Source organism: Drosophila nasuta, chromosome 2L (genome assembly GCF_023558535.2).
Source record: "Drosophila nasuta strain 15112-1781.00 chromosome 2L, ASM2355853v1, whole genome shotgun sequence".
Lineage (NCBI taxonomy): Eukaryota > Metazoa > Arthropoda > Insecta > Diptera > Drosophilidae > Drosophila > Drosophila nasuta.
The window spans coordinates 1,107,495-1,133,613 of NC_083455.1; the positions used below are offsets into that span (position 1 = coordinate 1,107,495).

At 37.0% G+C, this 26,119-nt stretch overlaps 2 protein-coding genes across 6 annotated transcripts; one reads left to right on the forward strand and one right to left on the reverse strand.

Moving 5' to 3' along the window:
* Window positions 1-204: 204 nt before the first annotated feature.
* Window positions 205-22,616, forward strand: LOC132797234 (trafficking kinesin-binding protein milt). 5 transcript variants are annotated; one of them, XM_060808868.1, is made up of 6 exons: window positions 205-462; window positions 3,133-3,404; window positions 3,486-3,695; window positions 16,288-16,566; window positions 16,628-18,239; window positions 18,301-22,616. In XM_060808868.1, the coding sequence occupies exons 2-6, from the start codon at window positions 3,233-3,235 to the stop codon at window positions 19,457-19,459; spliced, it is 3,432 nt and encodes a 1,143-aa protein (XP_060664851.1). In that variant the 5' UTR covers window positions 205-462; window positions 3,133-3,232; the 3' UTR covers window positions 19,460-22,616. The 5 variants fall into 5 exon arrangements, with proteins under 5 accessions (XP_060664851.1, XP_060664834.1, XP_060664868.1 ...); XM_060808851.1 differs by lacking the exons at window positions 205-462; window positions 3,133-3,404; window positions 3,486-3,695 and adding exons at window positions 4,941-5,092; window positions 10,780-11,714; XM_060808885.1 differs by lacking the exons at window positions 205-462; window positions 3,133-3,404; window positions 3,486-3,695 and adding an exon at window positions 14,146-14,226.
* On the reverse strand, window positions 22,442-24,598 carry LOC132797277 (PRL-1 phosphatase). The gene is made up of 4 exons (XM_060808922.1): window positions 24,460-24,598; window positions 24,226-24,392; window positions 22,729-22,860; window positions 22,442-22,665 (listed from the first exon to the last, which is right to left on the reverse strand). Exons 1-4 carry the CDS (start codon window positions 24,565-24,567, stop codon window positions 22,554-22,556), a joined length of 519 nt encoding a protein of 172 aa, XP_060664905.1. The 5' UTR covers window positions 24,568-24,598; the 3' UTR covers window positions 22,442-22,553.
* Between the last annotated feature and the right edge of the window lie 1,521 nt (window positions 24,599-26,119).

Consider the following 26,119-nt stretch of genomic DNA (forward strand, 5'->3'; position numbering starts at 1 on the left):
AGGGTTGTTTGAACATAAAAAGACATAAAATAGTAGTTAACTAAAAATAATTTAAAAACCGGCCCAGTCAATTCATTGAATATTTTGTCTTCATTAATAGCAATGTAACCATAGTATTATTTGGGCTATAATTTTTTCGATAAACTGGTATATTTTGACCTTTTTCGAAATGAAACGGTATATTTGTTGATTCCATTTACGGTCACGCTGATTGGCTTGCAGCTGTGAAATCGACGTTTGTTTTAGCAAAACTATTAAATTTATTTTTTAATTTGATGGGACTACTCACACACAATCGTTTTGTGTACATTTATTAGTCGAATAATACAAAATTAATTTAAATTAATTGACGCGCGTCTGTTAAATAAAATTTTCTTGTGGATCCAAATCCAATTTTAAGTGTGAAAGCAGCCACAACACAACGAGAAAAAAATGGCAAACACATGGACAATTGTTAAAAATGTAGGTAACAGCAACAACACCAATTGCAGAAAATGAAAATTCAATAATCCGTGTGCTTCGTGTGGACATCGTGTATAAGGTTAAATATATGGCAAAACAAAACTAGCGAAAAAAGAATTATGAAATATGAGTAAGAATAACAATTTGAATGAATGAGTACGCGAGTGTTGAGTTCAAAGTGATGACAGTGTTTTATAATCGCACGCACGGGCAGCGGGCGCGCTCTTAGTACCAATACAAACGCAAGCACGCATATGCATGTACATATATACAATGAAATGTTTGTAGTATGTTGTGCGCCTACGCAGTTCATTTTTGACCTCTCCAACGCAGCATAATCATATTGCTTCCCTTCCCCAGACTACCGCTTACTGCGAGTATTCCCAGACCCCAAGCAGCTGATTCATAGTCGCTATTTGGCAATGCATGCGGAACACTTTAAATTGCTCACAATAAAATTACAACGGTGTCACAGTGGTCGCCGTTTAATGACCCTGCCCCACTCTGGCGATGGCATAGACTTCGTATCCGTTATATAAGTGAACGATACTATAAATGTTATTATCGTGCGCCTGCAAATGTCGGTCTATGTTTTGAGTGCGTATGCCAAAAATTGAGAACACTGAAAATCTTCAGAACGAATACAACAACAACAACAAATACCAAAACAATTTAAGACAAGTCTGACGCCAACAGAACTTTAAGAAATTTGTAGCTGCCTCTTCTTTTTTTTGGCAACCATAGCTATTGTTGGTGTTTGTTCTCTTTTCCCTTCCAAATTTATTTTAGAGCATTATGCCATCCACACACTTAGTATCATTATTCGTTGCCATTCGCAGTGCGCCTTTTTGTGCTTAACTCTTACCCGTTGATATGGTGCAATAAAAAAGTAACCAGTAAATAAAATAAAATTCATTGAAAAGAGCTCGCACACACACATTTACATATGTATGTAGCTACTCCCGCGCTTAGAATGAAACAAATTAGCAATGGTCATTGATGCTCTTTAGTTTCTGAAATCGCCGGTTTTTATTTAGATTCACGATGGCGCTTTCGTTGCTACACATTTATATGTATATACGATACGTATGCATATGTGTTCTCGTATATATATGTATACATATTTATGCTTCCATTTGTTTCATTGGCTCTCCTGTTACGCAATGCAGCTGCCTTTCTAACTGCATCAGCAACAGCGGCCACAAAGTTGTCGATAGCTTAAACTTATCGTCGAATCGCGTCACTGTTATCGTCGGTCAATTATCGCGCAAACCTTAGTGAACAATTCAACAACGACGGTCGGGGAACACCTCCGCTCTTTGCTATGTGCTGTGGGGAGGAATTTTTTTGACATCACATGCTTCCATTTCACGAAACGGTCTTTGTGCGTCAGCAGAGTTTGATCGAGTTGGCTTGGAAAGCATTTAACTAAAGTCTCTTTTCGCTCTTTGGTCTTTGACTCCAATTTTTCGCTTTTCGGCCTTTACTGTTTTGTTTTACTTATACGCTGCCTTCCGCTGTTTTTCCACTTCGCCCCACCTAAGCGTTATTATCAAGTGATCACACGAAATGCCTCGCTTTTATAAGCGAACGTTCCGTTCACCGCGAGTACGTCGCTATTGGCACGTAGTCTGTATGACTGAGTTCGGCATCTCTTTGACTTGCTCTTAAATTGTTCCATGCAGTACTCCAATAATAACAACAAAAACAGTACCAAAGACATAATAACTCAATAGAGTTTTCAATTCTCTTTATGTTCGAATGGGAAGTTGCTGTAACGACGGCTTCTTTGGATGCCAGTCTGCGTTTTACCTACCATGAAAATTATTTAACGCTTGCGCGGCGTTTAGTACACAACCCACTAAATAAATGGTAATGTCTCGATGCATTAACCAAAAAAAACAGCAAGCAAGCTGAGTTTGATGTCAATAAGTTTTCTATACGTTCAATATCAATTTAACAGCGATTAATCATTTTGTACTTAGTTAAGTGATAGTTTTTATCGTGAAGATATCGACTGCAATCTGAAATAAGTAAAATAAATGTGTGTGTAAACAGTGTTGATTGTTGGTTATAAAAAATAAATAAATAGTCAAAAAATAGTTGGAAACTTACAACAAAAATTAAAGTTTAGCTATCATTAATAAACATGTTAATACAATATATTATAAAAACTCAAATTAAAAAAAAAAAAAATTAATTAATGTCAAGAGCAAGTTGACAATATTTACCAAAATACATATGTATATGTATTCAATATATGTAGCAATGTTAACCTAAAAGTCAGTCCAAAATGGAATAAAGCCAAATTTCCTGTTATCCGTTGTTAAATTTCTCCTGCAGTTGTACTGATATGGCAATATTATAGAGTAAGGGAGTTTGCCCTCGTCTGTGTGTGAAATAAGTTAGTGATAAATTAAATCCTTTGACGTTTGCTAATATTTATAGTATTAATAATCATCATTTTGACGTCGATGTATTATCAATTCAGTCGGTAACCAGTCTGGGTGTATGTGTGTGTGTGAGATAACCAGAGTTTCCATATTGAAATAGTTCGTAAAGCTAGCGAATTTTGTGTAGAACGGAGGAGATAGTAGAAACTCACAACGCTTATTGTTTTCATGTGAGTTTCAGTCAATTAACAAAACAGTTTAACAATCTAATTTGCAGCTACAAAACTAGCTAAACTTTGACCAGTTGGATTCATTGGAAATAATTGGATACAAACAAAAAAAAAAACTGAAAAATATTTTAAGAAGTTTCAACATTTATGTTATCCACAACATTAGGGGCCAATGGCGGCCCGATGCCGCTCAGTCCCTCAGCGCAGGCGACACTCAGCAAACATCTGCCCAAGCTCCAAACGAAGCGACTCATGCAACAAGCGTCAACGGCAACGTTGCCAACAAAACCGCAGACCGTTGATGCTAGTTGCCTAACTGGTGAGTTGCAATCCATTTGCTTTGTGTTATTTACCATTTACCAACCATTTGCTAATGCTACATATATATTAATATATATAGATTTGTGCAGCAGCGAAAATTTGCCTGAAGTGGAAATCTTTTCATTGCTGGAGGAGAAAATACCCAAATACAAAGTACGAAATGATTTTCTCACCGGGTTCTCAGGATATGCGAATGAGGATTGGTTTGTACCAGCCCCAGCGCTACCCATTCCAGTAGAGGGTCTCGGATTGACCAAGGAACAGACTAGAGAGTGCCTCAATTATTTTCGTAAGTCTGCTTTACAATACTTTATCTTTGATATGTTATACTTTGTCATCAATGGTACACAACAACAGAGAGACATTTATTAATGTGTAATTGCAATTATTGCTTTAGCTGCAAAGTCAGCCACTGATAACATTAAACTGTGTATTCATTCAAAGTTGTAGAAAGTTACATTTTAAAGCGTCTTGGCTCAAAGAACTTTATAGGTTCGAACAATTTATTGGAAAGCACTCTATTGTTATTCTCTGCTTTTTGTTTTGAGTCATACTTTAAATTAATTTTAATGAGTCAAGGTAATGATTCTAAAATAAAACATATATTCCACCAATGGATATGTATATTTATACAGAAGGTTGTGGTTATTTTTTTGAGATCCTTAAATTGGTTAGATTCATATTCAAATCATCATATTATATAACACATGCATAGAGATATCTATAATATGGTTTGCAAACTAAAACACTTGAGCGAGGTTTATGTATTATTCATGTGTACTTTTTAAACATACTATATATGTATGTATATACAATTGGCAAATGCTATTTTTTTTTGCAATGAGTAATTTGCTTATCCACAATGACAGCAGCCACAAATTGAAAAGTTTTTTGACATCGAATTGTATATTTAAATACTCTTAGGCTTATGCAAACACATCATACGCACATACATGATCTATGTGTGTAATATTGTTTATGGTCATTGTATTAATTTTTAAATATTTTTCAAAGAAACCTGTTTATCTGTTTCTAGCGCAAACCAACACGCAAATTTCTTTTATCTGTGCGACAACGTCAAACAGATAAAAATAAATTGTATATGCATTATATTTGACGTCCAAATATCTCATGTCATTAATATTGAAAAGAAATAATTTTTGTATTTAGTTGGTAATATATCTAATGTTGGAAATTACTTTAATATTATTGCCATAGCAGACTAATTTTATAAATGTTTTGTATATTAACTTAAATTTAGAAACTAGAAAAATCTTATTTAAAAAGCCCGCCAGAGAGCTCGTTGTTGTCACTTGTTGCTTATTTGCAGTGTTGGTAAAGTACCCACAATATCAGCTGTTGTTATTGACATTCACACAAAAGTTTTCTGATTTGGTTAAACAATTCATACTTTTTCTTCGATTGGCAACTCTGTGTTTCGTGTTGCTGGTCACACTGTCAACTATCCGGCATTGAAATTCACACAAACCCCACTTTAACCATTCACACATCTCCCAGCTGCTTTAGTGTTTTCATGTGGAGCCGTCGCCGGCGTTTGGGGAATCGCTCTATTACCATTCCGCGTGCGTCGTCGGTCTGTGCGCATTTCAAAAGTGTGTTGTGTCAAATGACGGCGGCGCGCCGCTAGAAATTAATAGTGCCAAAAAGAAAAATAAAAATCAAGACGTAAGAGTCCGGGCATCGCTTTGTATTAATATTTAATTTATAAATATACACACGTCGACATTGAACCAAAAAAATAAATATTTATATTTGTCCCGCTTTATTCAACGTATGATCGGCAATCTACAATGTGTGGCAGTGAAATGTTATGTGCGTGTGCTAACAAGCAAAAATAAATAATAAGAAATATCTTTGAAAACCATAAGCGAAACGTTGGCTCTTTAAGCTCAAGCAATCGAAAATAATGATTAATACACACATACAACTGTGCAAAAAACAAATACTACAAAATCTAAACGAAACGATACATTTGGAATTTCTCCAAGTGGCAAGCAAGCTTGCGCCTGCTTGCTTTGCTGCCTGTCGGCGTCATACAACTAAATTTATTTTTAGGACAACAACACATACATGGCACGCACACAGCAACAAAAAATGTGTGTGTGTTATATGTGAATTATGAATAAGAGAATTTGTTGGCAGTTTGTAAACATTTAATGAATGGGGTCGACATTATTTCTTCTCTTTCAAGTGTAAGAGTTGTAACAGGCTGAGGGCCAAAGGGACGGCAAATCGTTTGTCAGCTTAATTTGTTCTGGCTTCAGCTTATTATGGATGACGCCCTTGCACTGTCGACCTCTTTCTTCCACTCAGAACATCTCGATTTCCTCGCTGCGCTTTACATAATCGGTTTACCATGTGTTTGTTATATGTGTGTGCACAAATGTTGCCGTTATTCTATTTCTTATTCGTCGAGTTTGTCTTGCTGATAAGCAACCGCTTACTCTCACACGGCAAAACATCTATTCATATTGTGTTTCCCATTTGGCATTCTTACACACATAGAGCTTGTTTGATTCCCTCAACCGGTAATGATAGTGTGCATTGTGCTAGTCGCGAAGTAACTACTTTGTTAGTTTGTGGACCTCAACTTTGGATCTCAATTATGCACGGTGACAAATGTCGCCGTCTTATACATATATTGCTGTGGTGAAGTGGTGGAACTAGTAAACATACATAGGTGTATTATTCACTAGTAATTTTGTATATGATTCTGGAGTATCCAGTATGGTAGCTTCTACATATACATACATATTTACATGGTTGTGTATATTTTTTACCGTTACGCAGTAGTAACGCCGCTTATCCAGTTACAGTTCTTTTAGCGGCTATTCTGGTCGCATATCTCCACTCTCCTCAATTTGTTGATAAATCATTATCAGCAATTGCAACGTTGCCTCTTCCGTGTTGCGCATCAATCATACGCTTGGCTCTTGACACTTATCTGAGTGTATGTGTGTGTGTGTCTATGTTTGAGTGCGTGCGAGTTTATCTCTAGACAAAAAGCGCGTTCCGTTGGTTAATCATCATCTGCCGGCCACAGAAAATGATGAACCGCAATAAAAATTGTTGTTGTAGTAACTGTTTCTGTTGTTGCAAGCTATTCGCTCATTAAATTGCCGATCATTTCCTCCAGACCTAAATACTAGTTGCTTATTTATTGGTGTTAAGCTGTCGCCGGAGTAATATAATGCACAAGCACAAAATGGCAAAAATGTATGTCATGTGTGTGAGAGCTTTAGTGTGTATGAGTGTCCAATGTTGATTGGGTCCCGTACACTTCTTTAACAAACACAAATGCCTCGGTGACATACATGAATTACGTCATTTTACAACACTACACCTCGAAAATGACCTGTGTGCCAACGGCTGTTGTTGTTTTGGTTGTTTGTCTTTGTTTGCATTACTCTGTACTATTGGCCACTGGTCTATAATAGAGTAGGACGTTCACATTGCCAGCCAGCAATGGTAGGAATTAGCGCATAAAAATGGAGCGTAGTGTTTCTTAATTAATCTCAATTCAATTGAATCGCTGCATTTGCATTTAGTGCAAATAGTGGGATCTGTTATACCCGGAACGGAGCTCACTTACATATTACCAGTATTGATTGACGTTTAACGATCATTCACTCTTTTTCAAGCTTTACATTTTGACCATAAGCAGAAGCAGCATTAAATCGCTGCCCAACTTTTGCCAATGTAATTAATTACCAACAACTTTTTGTGAAAGTTTATGTGAACTAAAAAATACATAAAACTACAACAAAACGCAAAAAAAAAGTTTGTCTTTAGCAGAGACTTTTTACCGTTTTCATTTCATTTTCGCGTGTGCTCCATTGATTGGCTTTATGTTTCATTCATTTTTGGCTGTGTATTTCTCACTCAAGTGTTTGAATTCATTTATAAAGGTCTCTATATTTGGGTATTTATTCAGTTTTGTTTACATAATTGCAATTATCAATCAGACAATTAACCAATCAACCTTTGCGGTTCTTAAGTATTCGCATATTTTTGTCATATGCTTCAAAAGCCATCCGATAACGTATTTTCCTTGTCTTTTATCTCTCTTTCGCTCTCTGTCTCGAGTTCTCCCTTTTAGTCAAGACTTGTCTTTTGAGTCTGACTCATAAATATTAATACATCAACTTAATTTGAGAGCTCTACGCTTTATGAATGTCGATGAACTGCAATGAGGTTTATATGAATTGTTCATGCACTCTATTGCAATATTAAATGCTGGACTTGTCTATACCCTTTATAAAGTCTATAGAAAACAAATATAAAGGAAAATATTAATTTGATCTACACAAATAGGACATGTCGCATACAATAATAAAAACGAACGGAAAGTGTCGGTACCAATTAAAAGATTTTAAGGGCGACCCAATATAAAATGTACAAGCAAGGATTCAGGATGGTTTTTCTTTTTGCAGAACATAATAGATAAGACGATTATGCTTATTTCATTATTAGTTTACAATTTGTTCTATCTATTTCCATTGATTTTTTTATATTCTCATTCCAAATAATGTAAGATAGGAATCTCATAGTCGGGTAGTCTCACCAGTAATTCTGATACTTGGTTAACCTTCGTCTTCGAATTAATCAACACAAATTTTGTTGATTCACTAACTTTTTACGAGCGTAAATGGAGGGTAGTATTGTATAACTACAGCAGGATTGTCAAGGTTGCCAAACATGTGTCAGTCAGTTTATAGAACTAAGGAAAATTGTATTTTTATCATAAATATGTAAAACAGATATGAGAGAATATCCCAAATTTTGATGGGTTACTGTTAGCTTTGATTTTGTATGTATTGCTGGTCATCTATGTTAACTCTTGTTTATTTGGCACAAGCTCTAACGGTATTTTTTCTTCGTATCTAGTTCACTCAATTTTCTTTCACTTTGTTGGCGTAATAAATCTGATCTGATCGTTATAGAGCTCAACATAGTTTTTGAGTTAATGTTGCATGATTTCCTCGTTTCTTGAGATACGTTATGGGCCCAACCCACGTTGCATAACTCAGCATGCTGGGATGCAAGACAGAATTCTTCGATGTTCTTTCAACCTACACACGAAAGAAAGGTCTGTGATACGGGCTACATACGTGATCGTCAACATGTTGGCGGATGGAAGATGCAAAGGGTGATCACCTTTTGAAAAGTGGTTAATTTTGTAAACTTGTTTTGATACTCGACATTTTCCTAATAGCTGCTTTAGCCGTCGCGGTCGCCTCTAAAACATTTTCGACCAAGAGCTTTAGTCTCAGTTATTCCGTCCACTCTTTTATGTGAAGTTACAAATTTTAAAATATTTCCCACTCGCACATTGTATGTACAGCTGTGATCTTTGAAATAGCAGTGCGACAGAGAAAAGACTATGTAACCGTTTTTTTTGGTTATTCCTTTTTGTTAGTTGATCGCTAGCACATTGTTTTTGTAAAATGAAGCATAAAGATAAGAAAACAGCAAAAATCCCGTTAGATTTGATCAGTTTTTCTGAAATTTTGATATTTTTACCCAAGTGCACCACTTTTGGGCTGAACATTAGAATAGCAGTTTTTTCTTTTCTTCCACTAAAAAAGCCGAAATTGTTTTTAATTTTATGAAAAGTGAGTTTAATTTGGTTTATTATTGTAGTTTATACGACAATACACTATAACTATAAAAAAAAAATTTAATTTTAGTGTGTAAAGGACCTAACTGGTCCAATGTAGAGAGGAGGTCCTTTCTTGAGATTAGGAAGGAGCAAAATTGTATAAAAAAGTTCTGTGTTGCCTAAAATGTTTTACCAAAATGGTTTTTAATGACATAAATTATAAATCAAAGCCTGAAAACCGTAGTGCGATACAAAAAAACACAATTTTAGAGGACCGATGCATAGTGCTCTTCAGCTAAACTAATCCTTTTGCATCCTGTAGGGATATTAAAGCAGGGCTGAGTTGGAGAACTAGTGAAGTGGCTATTGGCCGAAGACTGGTGGATACAAATTTGAATACCCGAAGTCCAGAAAAGGTGCAATTACTTGGTTATAGACATCTCAAAGCGAGGTGGGAGTTTGCCAAGCGCCACTTGAACTGGCCATTTTCCAAATGGCGTAATATCCTTTGGACAAATGTGTCTAAACTGGTGTTAATTATTAGAAAAGTTCAAGACAATATGTCCGTTGACCACCAAACACCTAAAATGACCTAAACCATACCCTTAAGACCGCTAAACATGGTGGTCTTAAAATCACGATATGGGCATGTTTCTCATACAGTGGTGTGGGACCTATAAATATGATCGATGAGATCATAGACCAAGAAATCTTTGAAAATATATTAAGAAACATCATGCTGAAGTATTCTCAGGATGAAATGCCCCTTCAATATGGACTTTTCAGCAGAGCCACGAAACCTAAACACAACGGCCACCTGGTCACGGAGTGGTTTGGTCATGAAAAAACTGATGTAATGCCATGTCAGCACAGTTCCCGGATTTAAATCCGATTGGAAACTGATGGAGGACTTCAAGCATTATGTTGCCAAGAAATCCCCGACATCTAAGCCACACCTTTGACAAGTTGTACAGGAGGTATAGGGCCAGAATCCCTGCAAGCGTTTCGAGGACGTGGTGGACTCCATGCCACGTAGCTGTGAGGCTCTAATAGCCAATAAAGGCTACACAACAAATTATAAGGTCGTATTCAACTCGAAATTTAGAAGGATTAAATTATTTATAAGATTTTTTGAAATTTATTACATTTTTGTTTTTTCACTGCTATTTCAATGTTCTTCATAATACGGACATTTTCAAATGTTAATATCCACATTCGGAAAAATATTGAATTATCCAAAATGAAAAATATGATTAATTATCGCAAATTAAATATATTAAGCTGTTATAAAAAAATTTTGTCTCGAGGTTGTGTTTATAATAGTATTTTTCAACTTTAAATGTGTAGGTCGTCTGCACTGCTATTTCAAAGATCACAGCTGTAAATGCCGCAGACAGAGGTGGTACGCCAGTTTGGCAGACGTTAGGTATAGTATTGTATATACAATTAGCCATTGTTTTTGGCTTGCATTTGTTGTGCAATCATAAGTGTTGAGAGATTAACAAAAATAAACCAGAAGCAACGATAAAGGCGAATATTGATAATGTGTCTGCATTTAGTGGATCAGTGAATCACAAAAAGCTGTTAGTTCATCTTAAATGCAGCAGTCAGCCTTGTTATGCGCAAAAAAAAAAAAGGAAGCTCGTCAATTGACCTTACCAACTAATTTCCCGGGTGTGAACAGTTTTGAAAGCACTTGATATCAATTCTAGCTACACTGCAACAAATTCTCTGTATTCAAATACCAAAGTGTAGATAAATAATAAAAAACAATGTCCCAACAACCACAATAATATCAACATTACCAACAATAAATTGAAATAAAAATGTCACTATTCAGCGACATCTTGCAAAAGAAACATCAAGAGCCACAGCATGCCAAATCCACAACTAAACCAACTTTACCCATTATCAATGAGCTGGTTATGGACTCAGAGTTGGAGTCGGAGGCGGAAGAGTCCGACGATTACAGTCTCAACTTTGTTGCTGGCCTCGGGACGACAATCCAGCATTTGAACAGCACCAGCTTGAGTAACAGCATCACCAGCAGCTCACTGAACTCTCTGACATCCAGCTGCACAAAAGAGTCGAATACGACGATCAGTGAACAACCGTCAAATGCCAGCAAACACTTTGAGAACACATACAAGCTGCTCGGTAGGCATCTCGAGAGCAACTGCCTGCGCACTGCGGACAAGTTGCAACAGCTAGACAGACTCCAAGCCGAAAGCAGCCTGGAGAGCAGCAGTCTGAGCAGCTTAACTAGCTTGAATAGCTCCTGTGCCGCCGCCTCGCTGTCGGCCATTGTCAATGGCACCAAGCCGGCTCCCACTCGTCTTGAACTCGAACTGGAGGCCGTTGAGCGCATGCGCGTCATAGTCCAGCAAATGAAGACAACGCCCAAAGAGTCACAATCAGTCAGTGCATCTGCACCACTCCTGGCACTGTTGCATGATTTCGCTGCCAAAGGACAACCAGCTTATAATGCCAATCCCAACAACAGCACGCCCTGCACTCCTGCTCCAAGCCCCATTACGGGTGCTCTGCCTCCTGAGGGACCCAACTTCGAGCTGCCCCCAGGACTGCTGGAAACAGCTAGCTCTTGGGAGCTCATGTATTATGCATCCAAAAATGTCGATGGCAAGAATTGTCTTAAAGTTGTGCGCAGTCTCTTGACCAACAAAGGTAAGCAGCAACCTTAACAAAAACATTCCTAAGAAAAGCAAGAAAGCCACAGTTGCATATGTTCGATTAAAAGAGAGAAGAATTTAAGTGTGACCAAATCTGTTAAGTGTAACTGCACCTGATTTCTGTATTGAAAAATCTTTGATTCAACTATTTAGACAGTCGGTGTCATTTGTATATAATGAAGTAAATAAGTAGCTTATTTCCTATAGAAACGTTGTAATATTTGAGATCCAATTTAATTGCGCTGTTAGGAACCCTTTAAAACATATATTTGGATTTCTTTCAATTAAAGAATAATAATTGACTGAGTTTCTTTCATTCTGTTGCATTTGAGTTGAGGGTCAACCATCAATACAGAGGCCACACTTATATTATCAGGCCGATGGTGGTTCGATTGAAAGTCTTTTGCCAAATTATCATTATCAGCAAAGAGTGCAGTAAATGCGCTGCAAAAAAGCCCCTCGATGTAGGCTTTTAACGTATCTTATCGATTGTTGTTGAACTTTCCCGTCGTTTAATGTTTTCTCAAATCATTTTCTGTATTTCGCTTGTTTGTTTGTTTGTTTCTCTCTGTTGTGGTAGACGTGTGTAAAAGCACGACAGCACATTTCTGTCTAGTTTTATATTTGTTAAATGTTCGGACTTTGTTTTTGTTTTTCATAAGGCACTTATTAGAACTCGGGCCGCTAAGTCTCGACGTTGCTTGCATTAATCATTGGCGTAGACTAATTCAATGATAAACTACTCAACATATTTGATATATGACCGAGATTCTTATTCTTATTTTTGAATATTATAATTCTTGAATATTTTCTGTTAACACTTTTTTTCCGTCATTGCTTGACGATAAACCGAAGATTCATGCAGTCACATTGCTAAGCACATAATCAGTCATACGAAGCACCTGCAATCGCAATTTTTTGTTTAACACTTAATAGCAAGCGTTTTGCATTAACCAACAGCAATAAAAATTACGAAGCCCTTCAACACAATCTTCTATTAGCAGTATACAAGAAGACATTAATGCGCTTTAACGGACATAATTAAGAAAATACTATACCTTTGGTTCTGTTTGTTGCAAGTCGATGACATTTTCAAGTCGACTATAAAAAGCAAGTAAGAAATCTACAGTTGAGTGTGCTCGACTGTAAGATACCCGATACCCATTATTATGAAACACAAAGCAGTGCGATAGTATTCCTAAAATGTACAAAAATATGTCGAAAAGCAATTAGTCCCAAAAGCGGTACTTGTATTTTGAATTATAAAATTATTTCTTATATAACTTAAAATTGGTATCTGATCACAAGCAAATTTATAGATAGTTATTGTATGTACATATGTAGGATAAACTTTTTTTTATTTTTGAGCGTGGAAGTGAGCGTAGCAAAAATTTAAAAGAACCTTGATCTGTGCGCCAAAAAACCAAAAATAATTATAATTCTTTCTTTTGAAGTCTCTGATATCCAAATGTTTTTATACGGGCAGTATTCAGAAAGTCTTTCTGTATCTGCTGACGCGTTGATCAAGAATATATATTTTTTATAGGCTCGAAGATTGCCTTTCCTGCCATCGGAAAATTATAATACCCTTCCTCGAGTACCGGGTATACAAATTGAGTTTGTTAATGTTCCTGGGAAAACACAAACACCAGGAATAGACTGCTTTCAGACTTAATGATAATTGCATTTACACTTTTAGTCTAACCAAACAGAACGGAGAATAAATACGTAAACATATACCAAGTTCAACTTAGATATAGAAATCGCAACAACGTACTAATTGAATTTTCATGATTTAATGGATCATTGACACGTGCTTGTTGTATAACCTATTTTAATATACTCGAACTGTTTAAATGTTATTTATTTGATCATAAATTTCCCCAGTCTAAACTAAGTTCGAGTGCTGAAATAAGTTTCGAATTTCTACCTGTAATTTTCTATTTGCATTTATGAATAGGGTCTTGGAAAACGTTGTTAAAACAGGACAAACAGAAAATTTTCCTCTTTTCCAAGAATGGGATTTGAGATAAGGATTAGCTAGCGAAATCGTAAATTCACGAATATTTTTCTATTTGTGATAGCTATGGTTAAAACCCAGATGTTTAACTACTAAAACAAATAATTCCATTTGATATACATTACATTTACATTCTCATATCGTCATTATTTGCTTACTTGTTTGCGATTTGCGCACTCGTATACTTCTTCAAAATAGCGCGCTTAAATTTAACGCTGGCAAGTCTGTAAATATACACACTCTCTTTCGCTCTCTCATGGTTGCTTTTAACATTACAGTCTACTTATAACAGCGGCATAACAGAGCCATTGTGTACTCTCAATTATGTTGTTGTGGATGCCGTTTTTGGTGGTGGATTCCAATACAACAACAAAACAACAAAATATTCACTGTGAGCGTTGGCTTCTCGTGTATCTGTGTTAATCCGCAAAATTACACAATTCGTGCCAATTGTAAATGTGAAAAAACTAGAGAAAATTGTCAAAATGTAATTGAGATTCACATTTATATATTTTTGTAGTGAAAACCCAAATTAAAAAAGAGCGTACAAAACAAAACGTAGCTAGGAAAAAATTGAACGACAAAACGACACTTTGCGTTTGTGTACGGTGAGCTGAGAGTGTATGCGTGTCTCCGCGTACAATCTTACTTGTGTGCGTGTATGTGTGTGAGTCAATCTTTCCGACTGCGTGCTCCGTCACGAGTTTGGAGCGCCGTTTGCCCTGCTGCCTTTAAACCTTAGAATTCAATTTGCAGCAATATTTGTTGCGTTTGTTAACGTCTGGCAACCTTTGGACTGTCTACAGCCTTGTGGGTATTGCTAATACCAAATGTGTTTGTTGTCGTTGTGCTGGCCAGTGAAGTGAAACGCCCGTGAAGTTCGGAACGTCAAAAAACTCGACCAAAAACAAAAAATTAACAAAAAAAAAAACAAGTCTGCGAATATTTTCGACACGTGAGTTCCTCATTTGCGATCTTTATTGCTTGTTTTCCCCGTAGAATCTACAGCTGTTGTTGTTATTGCAGCTGCAGAAATACTTTTCACCGAAAAGTTTCCTTTCACTGAATCTCTCTTTTGGGAAAACGCCTTTTACTTCTGCTGCCTGCAGTTCGCAGTCATTTCGGTGCCTGCTCCGCTGTCGCTTGCTTAGCTCAGTCCTCTGTCCTCTGCTGCGTCGGCCGTCGATTCTGCCAGTGTCAGTGTCAATGTGTTTGTGTTTGTTTTGAAGTGGCTTTAAATTTTTGATCTGCGCTCACAGCTAAATTTATAAACTCGGAATACTCGTTTAGAAGTTCATACGAGCTGTTTTCTGTTTCTTTCCTGGTCGGAGCGAAGCCTCTCAGTTAAAAATAAGTTTCAAACAAACAAAACGAATCGGTTTGTTGGACGAATCGATTTTGCGCAAGCTCAGCACTCGAAGAGGTGGTGGCAATTGAGAAGAGAGCTTCAGTAGAATATTATAAGAGAGAATAATTGTCGCGACAGATTCGGTTTTCAGTTTCTCTGGTGACTTCACACAATTCGCATTAATTTAGCGTTTAATTTAACTATTTGTTGCTGTCTGTGTTTTTGCGAATCATTCCAAACACATTATTTGTAAAATTCATTTCATGTGACTAATGTGAATATGACGACTAACAAAAACAAACGATAAACGATAGAACACCAAAGGGAAACAGTGAACCACCATTACCATCACTAACACCACCACAACGACCATCACACTATGAAAAACAAAACCCAGTGCCTTGGACGAACATTTTACAATGAAATCTCTTAAAACATTATATAATACTGCGCAAAACAAAAAAATAGAATAAAATTAAAGAAATCGAAATATTTATAAAAAGACGACACACAGGGAATGCAAGTAATGCAGAGTGACAAGGGATTTACTTTAATAGCATCGAACCAAAAACAAAAATAACAAAAAGTATTTTCGCCATGACGCACGTAAATAATGCAAGTGGAGACATACCACCGGAGAGGGAGACGGAGGCAGATGAGCGGCAAGTGGCGCCAACTGCCGGCAGTACCATATATCGATTTTTGTCCACTGAGAGCATCAGCGGCTCCCCTCGAGAGGATGCTGTAGATGTTGTTAAGCCGACAGTCAATTGCTTAGAGCAATGCGATTATGCTGCATGCCAAACGAAAGCGTTGAGCAATTGGCCCGACGATTTTTGCATCATAGATAATGAACTTGAGTACGAGGATGAACTCGAGCTCTCAGCTGGTGGTAGTACAACAACAACAGCAGTAGCAACTCCATCCAATGAATGCGGTCTGTTGGTCTTCGGGTTGGGTGAACGGGACCAGCAAAATGAACAATTGCTTATGGAAGGTATTTTGTAGTGATATATTCCAATGATCTATTGATCGACCATCTTGATAAATCGATGTCGATAATATAAACCTATGGATCATACATTACGTCGAATCGATAAGTTGTGAGAATGTCGCACACTACACGCACTTAGTTGTCGATTATTTTGTTTTGATAGTAGTATTGGGTAGTTATTGAAGATGTGTTTTATTGAATTGCAGTTCTATGTGGTAATCGTGTCAGCCAAATGACTCGCGCTTACGATGACATTGAAGCTGTGACGCGTCTGCTCGAAGAGAAGGAAAAGGACTTGGAGCTGACTGTGCAAATTGGCAAGGAATTGCTAACTCAAAACAATGGACTTGAGGCGCGTGTTAGCGATCTGGAATTGGATCTGAAATCTGCCAACGACGATCGCGCTCAGCTCCTACATGAGCTACACAAAAAGAACGAACTGATATCGGTGCTAACCAACGATGCAGACGATGGCACAGATGCGGGTAAGTCTAGATTGTTAACTCTCATTACAAATGAATAAAGATCCTAATTCAATACATATAGACACACCCACAATGTCCAAATCGATCACGCTGGATCTGTTGCAAAAGAAAGTGAATTCATTGTTGGATGAAAACAAAACACTAAAGAGCGAAGCCACACAGTTGGCGCATCAGACGGACGAAGTGGAGGAACACGAGCGACGACTGATGGCGGATATCAGTGCACAATTAAACGACGCGAACTCCCAATACGATAATATCAGTTTGGAGCTGGAGCGGCAGCGCGAGGAGAATCGCTTGCAGCATGAGCAGATTGTCAGTTTAACGGCACGCCTGGCAGAGGCAGAGATGCGACTGCATCAGCTCACGCAGGACAACGATGAGCACTTGTCGCTGCTGCACGTGACCAAAGAAAATCAAAATGCATTGGCTCTCGAGTTGGTAGAGTTTAAGCAGCGCTATGAGGAAGTGCTTGCATTGCTGCACTCTGCCCAGGATCAGTTGAAGCAGCAGCGCAAGCGATCGCAACCGCAGGCGCGCAGCTCCTTCCTGGGCGGACTGGGCACTAATGGAGCGGCTGCCGCCGTCGCCGTAGAGTCTTTGCAGTCGGAACTGATGGAGTCTTCGCTGTACTCCGAGATTAGTCTGGATTCGGGCATATCGGGCGACAGCCAGCGCAGTGCAGATCGCATTAGTCGCATGATGTCACAGTTGCCAGGTGGCATGGGAATGGGTATGACCACCAGCCTGGGATCGAGCAGTATCTATGGCCAGCCACCATATAAGCGTGCATTTGATACGGTGCGCTGCGCCACTAAATGCGGCAACTACATGGACAGTGGAAATGTGTCGATGACGCAACTGGGTGCAATGTCCATGAGCAGCTCATCGGGACCGCGAATGGCGTCGATGGCCTATCCCGCTGGATCTTATTATCGCGGAGCTAGTGGCGGCAGCAGCAATTCGCTGGGTCTTAAGACGCTTTCTAATGAAAGCCTCAACTCGCAGTCAGACGATGGCTATCCAGCACAACCATCTGGTGTGCCTGGCGCTCCAGGGGCTAAGGAGCTAGAGGCGGCTCTCAAACGCCTGACACCTGCCGAGGTGTTGGCTCGACGCGCTATGCTCTCCTATGCTCCAGCCGGCACTTATAACTATGATGAGCCCCATCAAGGGCGATGCGGCGGATCCGCTGCTCAGGCGGCCGCTGCAGGATTGGGCATGGGCATGAACTTGCCAATGGGCGTGCGCACACCGGACAGCATTATGTCAACGGGTTCAGGGTCTTCGGGTCTCACAACGCACCAGTGGCGTCTTCCAGAGAAACTGCAGATTGTAAAGCCTATGGAGGGATCACAAACGTTGCATCATTGGTCGCGCTTGGCGACTCCAACACTCAGCGGCCTCTTGGAGGAAAGACCTGGCGTCACCATACGTGGTGGTCGCGGTCTCGATGATCTGGGCATGCAGGTGTACACGCTATCTGATGTGGAGGAGGATGTCAGTGAGGAGCTGGGTCTCGGCAAGCAATTTGAAGCGCCTGGCTGTACCTATACGTATACTAATAGCATGGTAATGCATCCGGACGATGGCTTCGTCAACGATCTTTCATTTCTCTCCCAGTCGCAAGTATCCTCTCGCATGGCATCCACGTCAACATCAAGACAACCAAGGTGGGTTCCCATATTTTCCAGTGAATTCTTTTTTGTCATTACTGAATTTGTAAAATTGCAGTTGTCCCGCAACACCACGTGCTGGGATGTCACGGAAGAACTCCTGCTCGACGTTTTCAGTTAATTTGGGTCTGGCTGGCATGCTGAATGAACGCGGCATTAAGGCGGTGACGCCCAGTGCTCTCAACACTCCAGCTGGTCCAAATTACTCTCCGACAGTGACGCCCTGCAACAGTCCAGAAGGATCACCGCCTCGCGCTCAATCGCCTGAGCCGTTATTTGGGTTGCTATCGTCTGGTGCCGATTTGATAAGACGCAAATTAGTTGGGTCCAACAGCTCTTCAGATGCGCAATTACATCGGAGCTTGAGCAAACAGCAGCATCAGCAAAAGGTGATGCTATCGCAGCTGGAGCGAAGAGCTCTGCGTTCGCTGAATTTGATCGAGAAGGTGGAGAGCATCGGACTGGAGAACATAATCAGTGCACAGCGTGGACATGGACGTGGCAGCGGCATTGCGAATCGCAGCAGTTCGCCTCTGTCACAGTTGAGCAACAGTAGCTGCGACAGCCTACAGAGTTTACATACTAGCAGCAACAGCATCGTGGACGATATACACTTTGATCGCGCACAAATCAAAGGTGTTCTGCACCGAGGTCTTAAATCCCCTACACCCACTCCAGTTACAACAAATGCAACACAGATGCCCAGTAGCAGCAGTGCCACAACGAGTGCCTACAACAGCGAGGATAGCGACGATCAGGGCATTGTGCTACAATTGAAACCCAGTGCAACATCAACAACAACGACAACTCCGGCAACACTGTCGAAACATTCAGCTGGAGGAGCAGCTGCAGCAGCAACGGCAACAACAGTAAACGGGTCGGGCATGGGAACTGGAGTCTCTGCCGTCGCTACGGCCAGTGAAACACGCATCAAGCAAATGCAACGACAGAAGTCGCGACGTAATCTTAAAAATGGTATGGCTGCTCAGCGTCCCGATTTGGGTACCATTGGTGGTGCTAGTGGGGGCCGCGTACGTCCAGATCTTGGCAAGGTCTCAGATAGCAGTGGTACACCAAGTACGGCAACAGCGTCATCAATGACAGCCGCTAAGAGCAGTGATAATCTAGACTCGAGGGCGGCTTCTCAGAGCATTACTCAGTCATTTGTGGGTTCGGTTAGTTCCTTGTTGTTTGGTCGTAAGGGCGGTTGGCTGTAAACGTAACATGTATACACCCCACAAACTCCTCACTCCCCATACACACTAGTATATATTTATATACATGTACTCACGTATGGATGCTAGGAAGACTCCTTAAAAGAGACAAGCGCGTCGGATTATGATTTCATTTTACAGTTTTAGTTTATTATACCTATATTTATATAACAATAACAAACAAAACACAAAAGCCACACGAAATAATAAAATGGGTTCTATTTGTCACCGTCTCTGCTCCTGCTGCCGTCGTCGCCGTTGCAGTGACCACTTATTTGATGGGCGACTTTTTGTCGCGATGGATGTTATGCAACACTGGCGACGTCCACTGTCTTAGTGTTTGTAGCTGTGATTTGTAAATATTTGTAGTAAAATGTTTAAATTTAGTAGTTAATATTAATGAAACTTTCACTTGTTTTTTGCTTATACAACGGCGACTAACTTTAAGCTAACCAGAACACAAATAGCAACCAGTACCGACCCAACAAAAAAATAATAGTTAGTGCAAACAACAGTTAGTTCCAAAGCAGCTTTTTATTTACTCAACAACATTATCGTTATAATTATACTTACAACAAATATTGTTTTTGCCAATTTTGTATTTATTTCCATGTATGTTTACATAAAGGATACGAAACGAAGATAGCCTACGATATATTTTATTTTTCTTTAACAAATTTTTGTGTATAAATAAAAAAAAATGTGCGATTTAAAATTATGTATATAAGAGATAAAAAGAAACTAGTGGATATGCAAAGATGAACATATATTTTTTTACACATGTATAGTTTACGTTTTTGCTTTCCACTTGCTACATCTTCAAATAACATTTTGAATAATTTACCCGCTTGCATTATTCTAAACTGTATATTTCGTATATTTTCTTTGGGCTTTGTGTGCGCACACATATAAGGAAGAGAGTATCCCAAAATGTTTACTATTTGTTTCTAGTCTTGTTCAGTACTCATTTGGCTATACGACTTATTTGATGCATAGCTCCTAAATTGAGTGCCTAAGATATATCCATGCAAGCATCTGATCAAAAATCGAAATACTAATTTGTTTTTTGAAGATTCAATATTTTTCTAATCGATTTATGTGTTAATTACCACCACTGTTGGCTAACATTACACAGTTTACACACATGTTAGTACAGCTCTGTTAGATAACTGCAGGAATTCAGATAACACGACATAACAAATGCAATATTATTACAAATCAATAATTAAATAAAAAATTGTCTGCTTTTCTTATAGTAATTTTTGTTTATCATTTGAATTTCATTGACTCAGATATCACTCAATTTAAAAAATATATTAAAATCAAGAGCAACGTATACATATATTGACGAAATTCTACTCGCTTTGAGAATATAAGTTTACAATACCAAAATAAAATAAGTAATTATGTACACAAAGAGGAAACCGGCATTAAAGGAGTGTGCCACCCTCCCCCATAAACAAACAAAAATGAAAATGTGAAAGTTATTAGTTTTAATTATTATCAATATATTTATTTACGTATGCAAAAATAAAGAAAAACATCGTTAAATATAAACTTTTATCAGTCTTGTCTGGATTATTAAAAATTTTATTTTATAAGCAACTTAAACAAAAATAATGCAATTTATTTCCATAACTCGTTACTGGTGGAGTGTTAGATGTGTTTATCCATGATGGCGCGGGTCTCCGAGAAATACCAAGTAAAGCGTTTGTAAGGAAGTTTTATGTTTGTTAACCGTGTAAATGATTATTACCTACCATTGAACAAAATCATATTTTGGATTTTCTACAAAACGTTTAATTTTCATATATCGTTTTTATTTCATTGTAATGACTAACATTTTAAAAAATTACAATTCAATATTGGATAAATTAATTGTAAGCTTTATATTTTTGTAATTTCTGCTTTATCTTCACTATAATTTATTAAATTTGTTATATAAGGTTTGTTTCATTTTTTTCTTCATGTTCATTTTCTCAATTTTCTTCGAAGTGTTATTTTTCATTTTTTTTTAATATATATAATTTTCTGATGTTGTTTTGCTTGCTCATTTTGTAGTATTGCAACTATTGCGGGTATTATTTAAATGTATGTAGTCATTAATGTAAAAATTTGTATGTACGGTATTTAATATTGTATATGCTTTAATAAGTAATTTATATAGTTATCCAACTTGCAGCTTGGTATAGAACAGAAAAAGAAGTGCTAGCAAAAATGTAAAGGACGATAGGACCATTTGCATTTCATAAAGCGTACTTTACTTAGTAAAAGAAAGAATTGCAATATAAAATCTGACTTAACATAGTATCTTCTAGATTCTCGTTCGTTGCTACCTCTTAATTGTAATGTACTCGTGTTTATGTTGTTTGGATTTGGTTTTTAGAATATATGTTCTCACTATGCAATGAGCTAGTTTTCGGATGGGCGCAACGCTAAACTAAACATGCAATTAAGTACATTTGTCTAAAAGTTATATACTATCATCATTGAAATGCAGTATTTAGTTCATATAAGCAGATTGCATCCTTCCACTAGGGTCATATATTTTTAATTTTCGTGGTTTATAGTGAATCATTTTTAGCGCATCCTATAACTTGTATTGCTAACATGGTGAATTATTGTTTAGCTTTTCTTGATCTTTTCTATATTTATTGCTGTGTTGCCTGACCCTTGACAGTATGTTCAATTGATTTCGTTACGGTTTATGGGTACATCATAATCTACTGCTTTTACTGTTATTTATATATATGTATGTATATATACTCCCGATTACATCCATTTAATGGAAGTAAATTGGTTTGAAATAATATTAGAATTGTTACATATTTTTTGGAGCTGTTTTTGTTTTGAAAAATTAAATAAACATAAATTACATTAATTAATACATACAATTTGATACCAATACGATTATGGGTTTATCTTTAGTTTTATCTAATAACTGGGTCGCAATTTTTATATATTTTTTGTGGGTGTTTGAATAGCTTTAGTTTTTTTTTTATTTCGATAAATTATTTCATGTTTTTTTGTGGTTTTTTTTTGTTTGAAAAAATGAACACTTTTTATCTGGTGGGAATATACATATGGTTTTGGAAATCTATTGCACAGAACATGAATTTTTGTGGCCATTTTTGTGCTTTAGCCGCGCTTTGGGCTTGTATTTCTCCAAAAATGACAGCTGCTTGGCATTAATAGCGCCGCGTCGTTTACTGAAATTAGAAATACCATATAAAAATATAGAATAAATTGGGTGATTCAAATGAATTACTCACTCTCTAATCATTTCAACAGCCGCTTCATATTTCAAGCCCAATTCGATTAGTGCCAGTGCAACCAAAACAGGGGCACGTCCCAGACCAGCGACGCAATGAACGGCAACGCATGCCTCGGGATTCTGTTGGTATCTGCGATAAGCGTAAGAAAGATAACAGTCAGAATAAAATATAAAAATAATGTGCGTGTAGTATATATACAGATAAAGATAGAGAGAGAGAGTAAAATATTTAAAATATAAAATCATACTTAAGCAATACGAAATTTGGCTTTTACATATTTTTCTAAACTGTTGCATGTACTTTACTTTAACTTTTACAAAGCATTGGGATCTACGCTTACCGACAAGTCTCATTATCAACAAATGCAGTATTATTAAATATAGCTGCTGCTTCGCTTGTATCAGTTTCATAAGCTGTTAGAGGCATTGTATCTGTATCTGTTGTTCTTGTTGTTGCTGATGTCGCTGCGGCTGTTGCGGCCGAGAGACTGGCTCTGGCTCTGGCTGTGGCTGCTGTCATTGGAGCTGTTTTTGGTAGGTGTCTGAGCGAGAAACGCTTATGTCTGTAGTAGGATAGTGTAGCGCTTGTGGACTTTCTAAAACTAGCCAGCGGATAATAGCACACAAACCAAGAAACGAAACGGAACACATACATATACAAATTCATATATACATATATAAATAAATGTATATATGTACATATATATATAGGTATATATATGTTGGATATAGGGTAAGATTACCAAAATTACAAAATTTACTTCAAGAGTAAAGAATTTTCGGTTTGAAATAAAAATAAACCAAATATGTACAGACTAAAAATAATAATTAAAGTGATTTATATTGCACAAGTGTACGATAACATTAAAAAAAAGGAGAGCGTAAGATCAGCGAGGACTACGGGAAATGGTACTAATCTGTATGAGTATGTGTGTGTAAATGTGTGTGTATATTCTGCATGTATGCATGTGTGAGTGATTTGTATTTTCATTAATATACTATTTTCAATTTACAATTGTTTTCGATGAGTTACTTCATTGGGAGCGCAGTCATTTTAATGTTGTTAGCAGCTTGGGCGTTATTTAATTGTTAATTGTAATAGTAATTTTTCAATTGTTTTTCGCATTTCTTTTAAATTTTAATTTTTTTGTCAGTGTACAAAGCAACAAATAATAATACTGACTTGATAAAAATCAACTTTGGTATCGCTTATGTGAATCAAAACTCAATATTTCGATATAAAAGTGTCTAAACTGAAATAAATCTATAAAAGTCCTTTAAAAATATGTATGTGCTTTTGATTTTATATTTAATCGCTTATAAATATTATGATAATTTATAATTCTCTTGTTAGGATGTGGTAAAATAAATATACAACGAGAGATCATCAGCAAAAGAAATGAAATTTACTTAAATGAATTTCAGTCTTATTGCATGAACCTAACTCGTGACTGATTCCTATTGAATTTTATTTAATAGTTAAAAATTGACTTACTTATCCTTCAGGACCTCGAACCACTCATCAACGACCTGTTGTGGCGGGAACGTGCCATCATCAAAAGCTAGATCCTTCACAGTAATGCCTTGGGCTTCCAGCTCATCCGTGTTGTAGCTGGGCTCGCAAACACGCACCACAGTGTTAACATTGTTCTTTTTAAGCTCCTACAAAGAAAGAATTTTAAATAAATTAATTCATTGATCCATTAAATATGAAAGTACGGTTACTCACCATAATGTAGTGATTAATTGTTATGTCTGATGGTCGATCGGTGATTAGGAACTTCATGCCCTTATACTCAATAAGAGCAGGTGCTGGGCGTAGATCTTTTTGACGCATTCTGATGCCTTAACTTTACTTTTTAAATCAGATCCGTTAATATGTATAGATGATATTAAATTAGTCCAATTGCCTACTTCTTTTCTTTAAACTCAACTTAAATCTCCTTTGTATAAAATAAATTTTCAAAAAATGTCTGGGCTAATTTAACAATCTGATAAGACTTTGGGAAGTTATTTGATTTTATGTTGTAACTCGACAAAATTCAGCTTAGTAAATGATTTAGTAGAAGTTTTTCGATTTTTCGTCTTTGATTAATGTTTTTGTAAAAAAATATATGTATGTATATAAATATATATATATATGAATATATATATATAAATATATTTATATATATATTATATAATTAGACGATTCGTAAGCTTTAGGTTCCTATATCAAACACATGCAACACATATAGCTTTTTTAAGTATTAATTAATTAATTAAGTACACAATTTTGAATTATTTCTTCCTTCATTCAATGTTATCACAAAAAATTAAAGAAATTTCCTGTGCTTGTCCATTAAGACATCTATCAAAAATCCCTGTTCGGCAATTTAATCAAATTATAAATAATATATTTAGTGCACTTCTTAGGTTCGCTTCCTTTCTTCTCTATGGTCTCTTTCTATTATTTTTTCACTTTATCGCATTCCCCCTCTTTGGACACCCTTCGATAATTCTAATCGTGATATGAAGTCTGTTCTTTTCGTTATTCCCACGCACGGGCTTATTACTCAGCTATCTCAGCTGACCACTTTTAGTCCGATTTTGTTAGACTTCCATAAAAGTTTTAGCGTGTTCTCAGGCTAGCCACGGCCCTATTTGAGGTGTGATTACCTGTAAAAGAGCAAATTCAAAATTCGTTAATATAAAGACGATAATAATTGCATACAGTTAATAGACAACGAGTATTCGACTACATATTATTAACTGATTGTCAAATATTAATTTTGGGTTTCGAAAGAAACTCATTCTTCCCACTACACTGTGCCTGCAATACTTAATCTGTTTTGTTTTTGACTAATATCATTATAACCGTATTTTTTGAATTCATTAATCAACTCGAAAAAAATGTAATTCAGCCTAATACCATTTTATCACACTTTCATATTCTTCATCTCTTCATAAACATTTTGGACTGTGTTTCTTTGGATTTCTTTCATTTGGAAACAACTTGTTTTAATCGTAGAAAATTGTCATGGAAATGTTAAAAAAATAATAAATATCAATTACACGCAATGAAAAGCTTTTTAATTTGAGTCTTATGACAAACGTTTAGAGGTCAATACAGTTCATTTATATCAAGTGGAATGGCCTTTGACCGTCAGTTCTTAAGTTAGTGTTAGATATATTTGTATTAATAGTTTTTGTATAGTTATGCTTTTTGTCTTACTTTTTATTTGTGCTGTGCCTGGCAGTATTCCGCGCTGTCTAGATGAAACTCCATAGGTGTGGGAACAGGTCGAACTAACTAAAAGTATAAAATAGAAATCATATGGATTAGAGTTTTGCTAAAATAAATTTAGTTCAAGTAACACGATAGAAAAGATTTGAAAGTTATATACAAC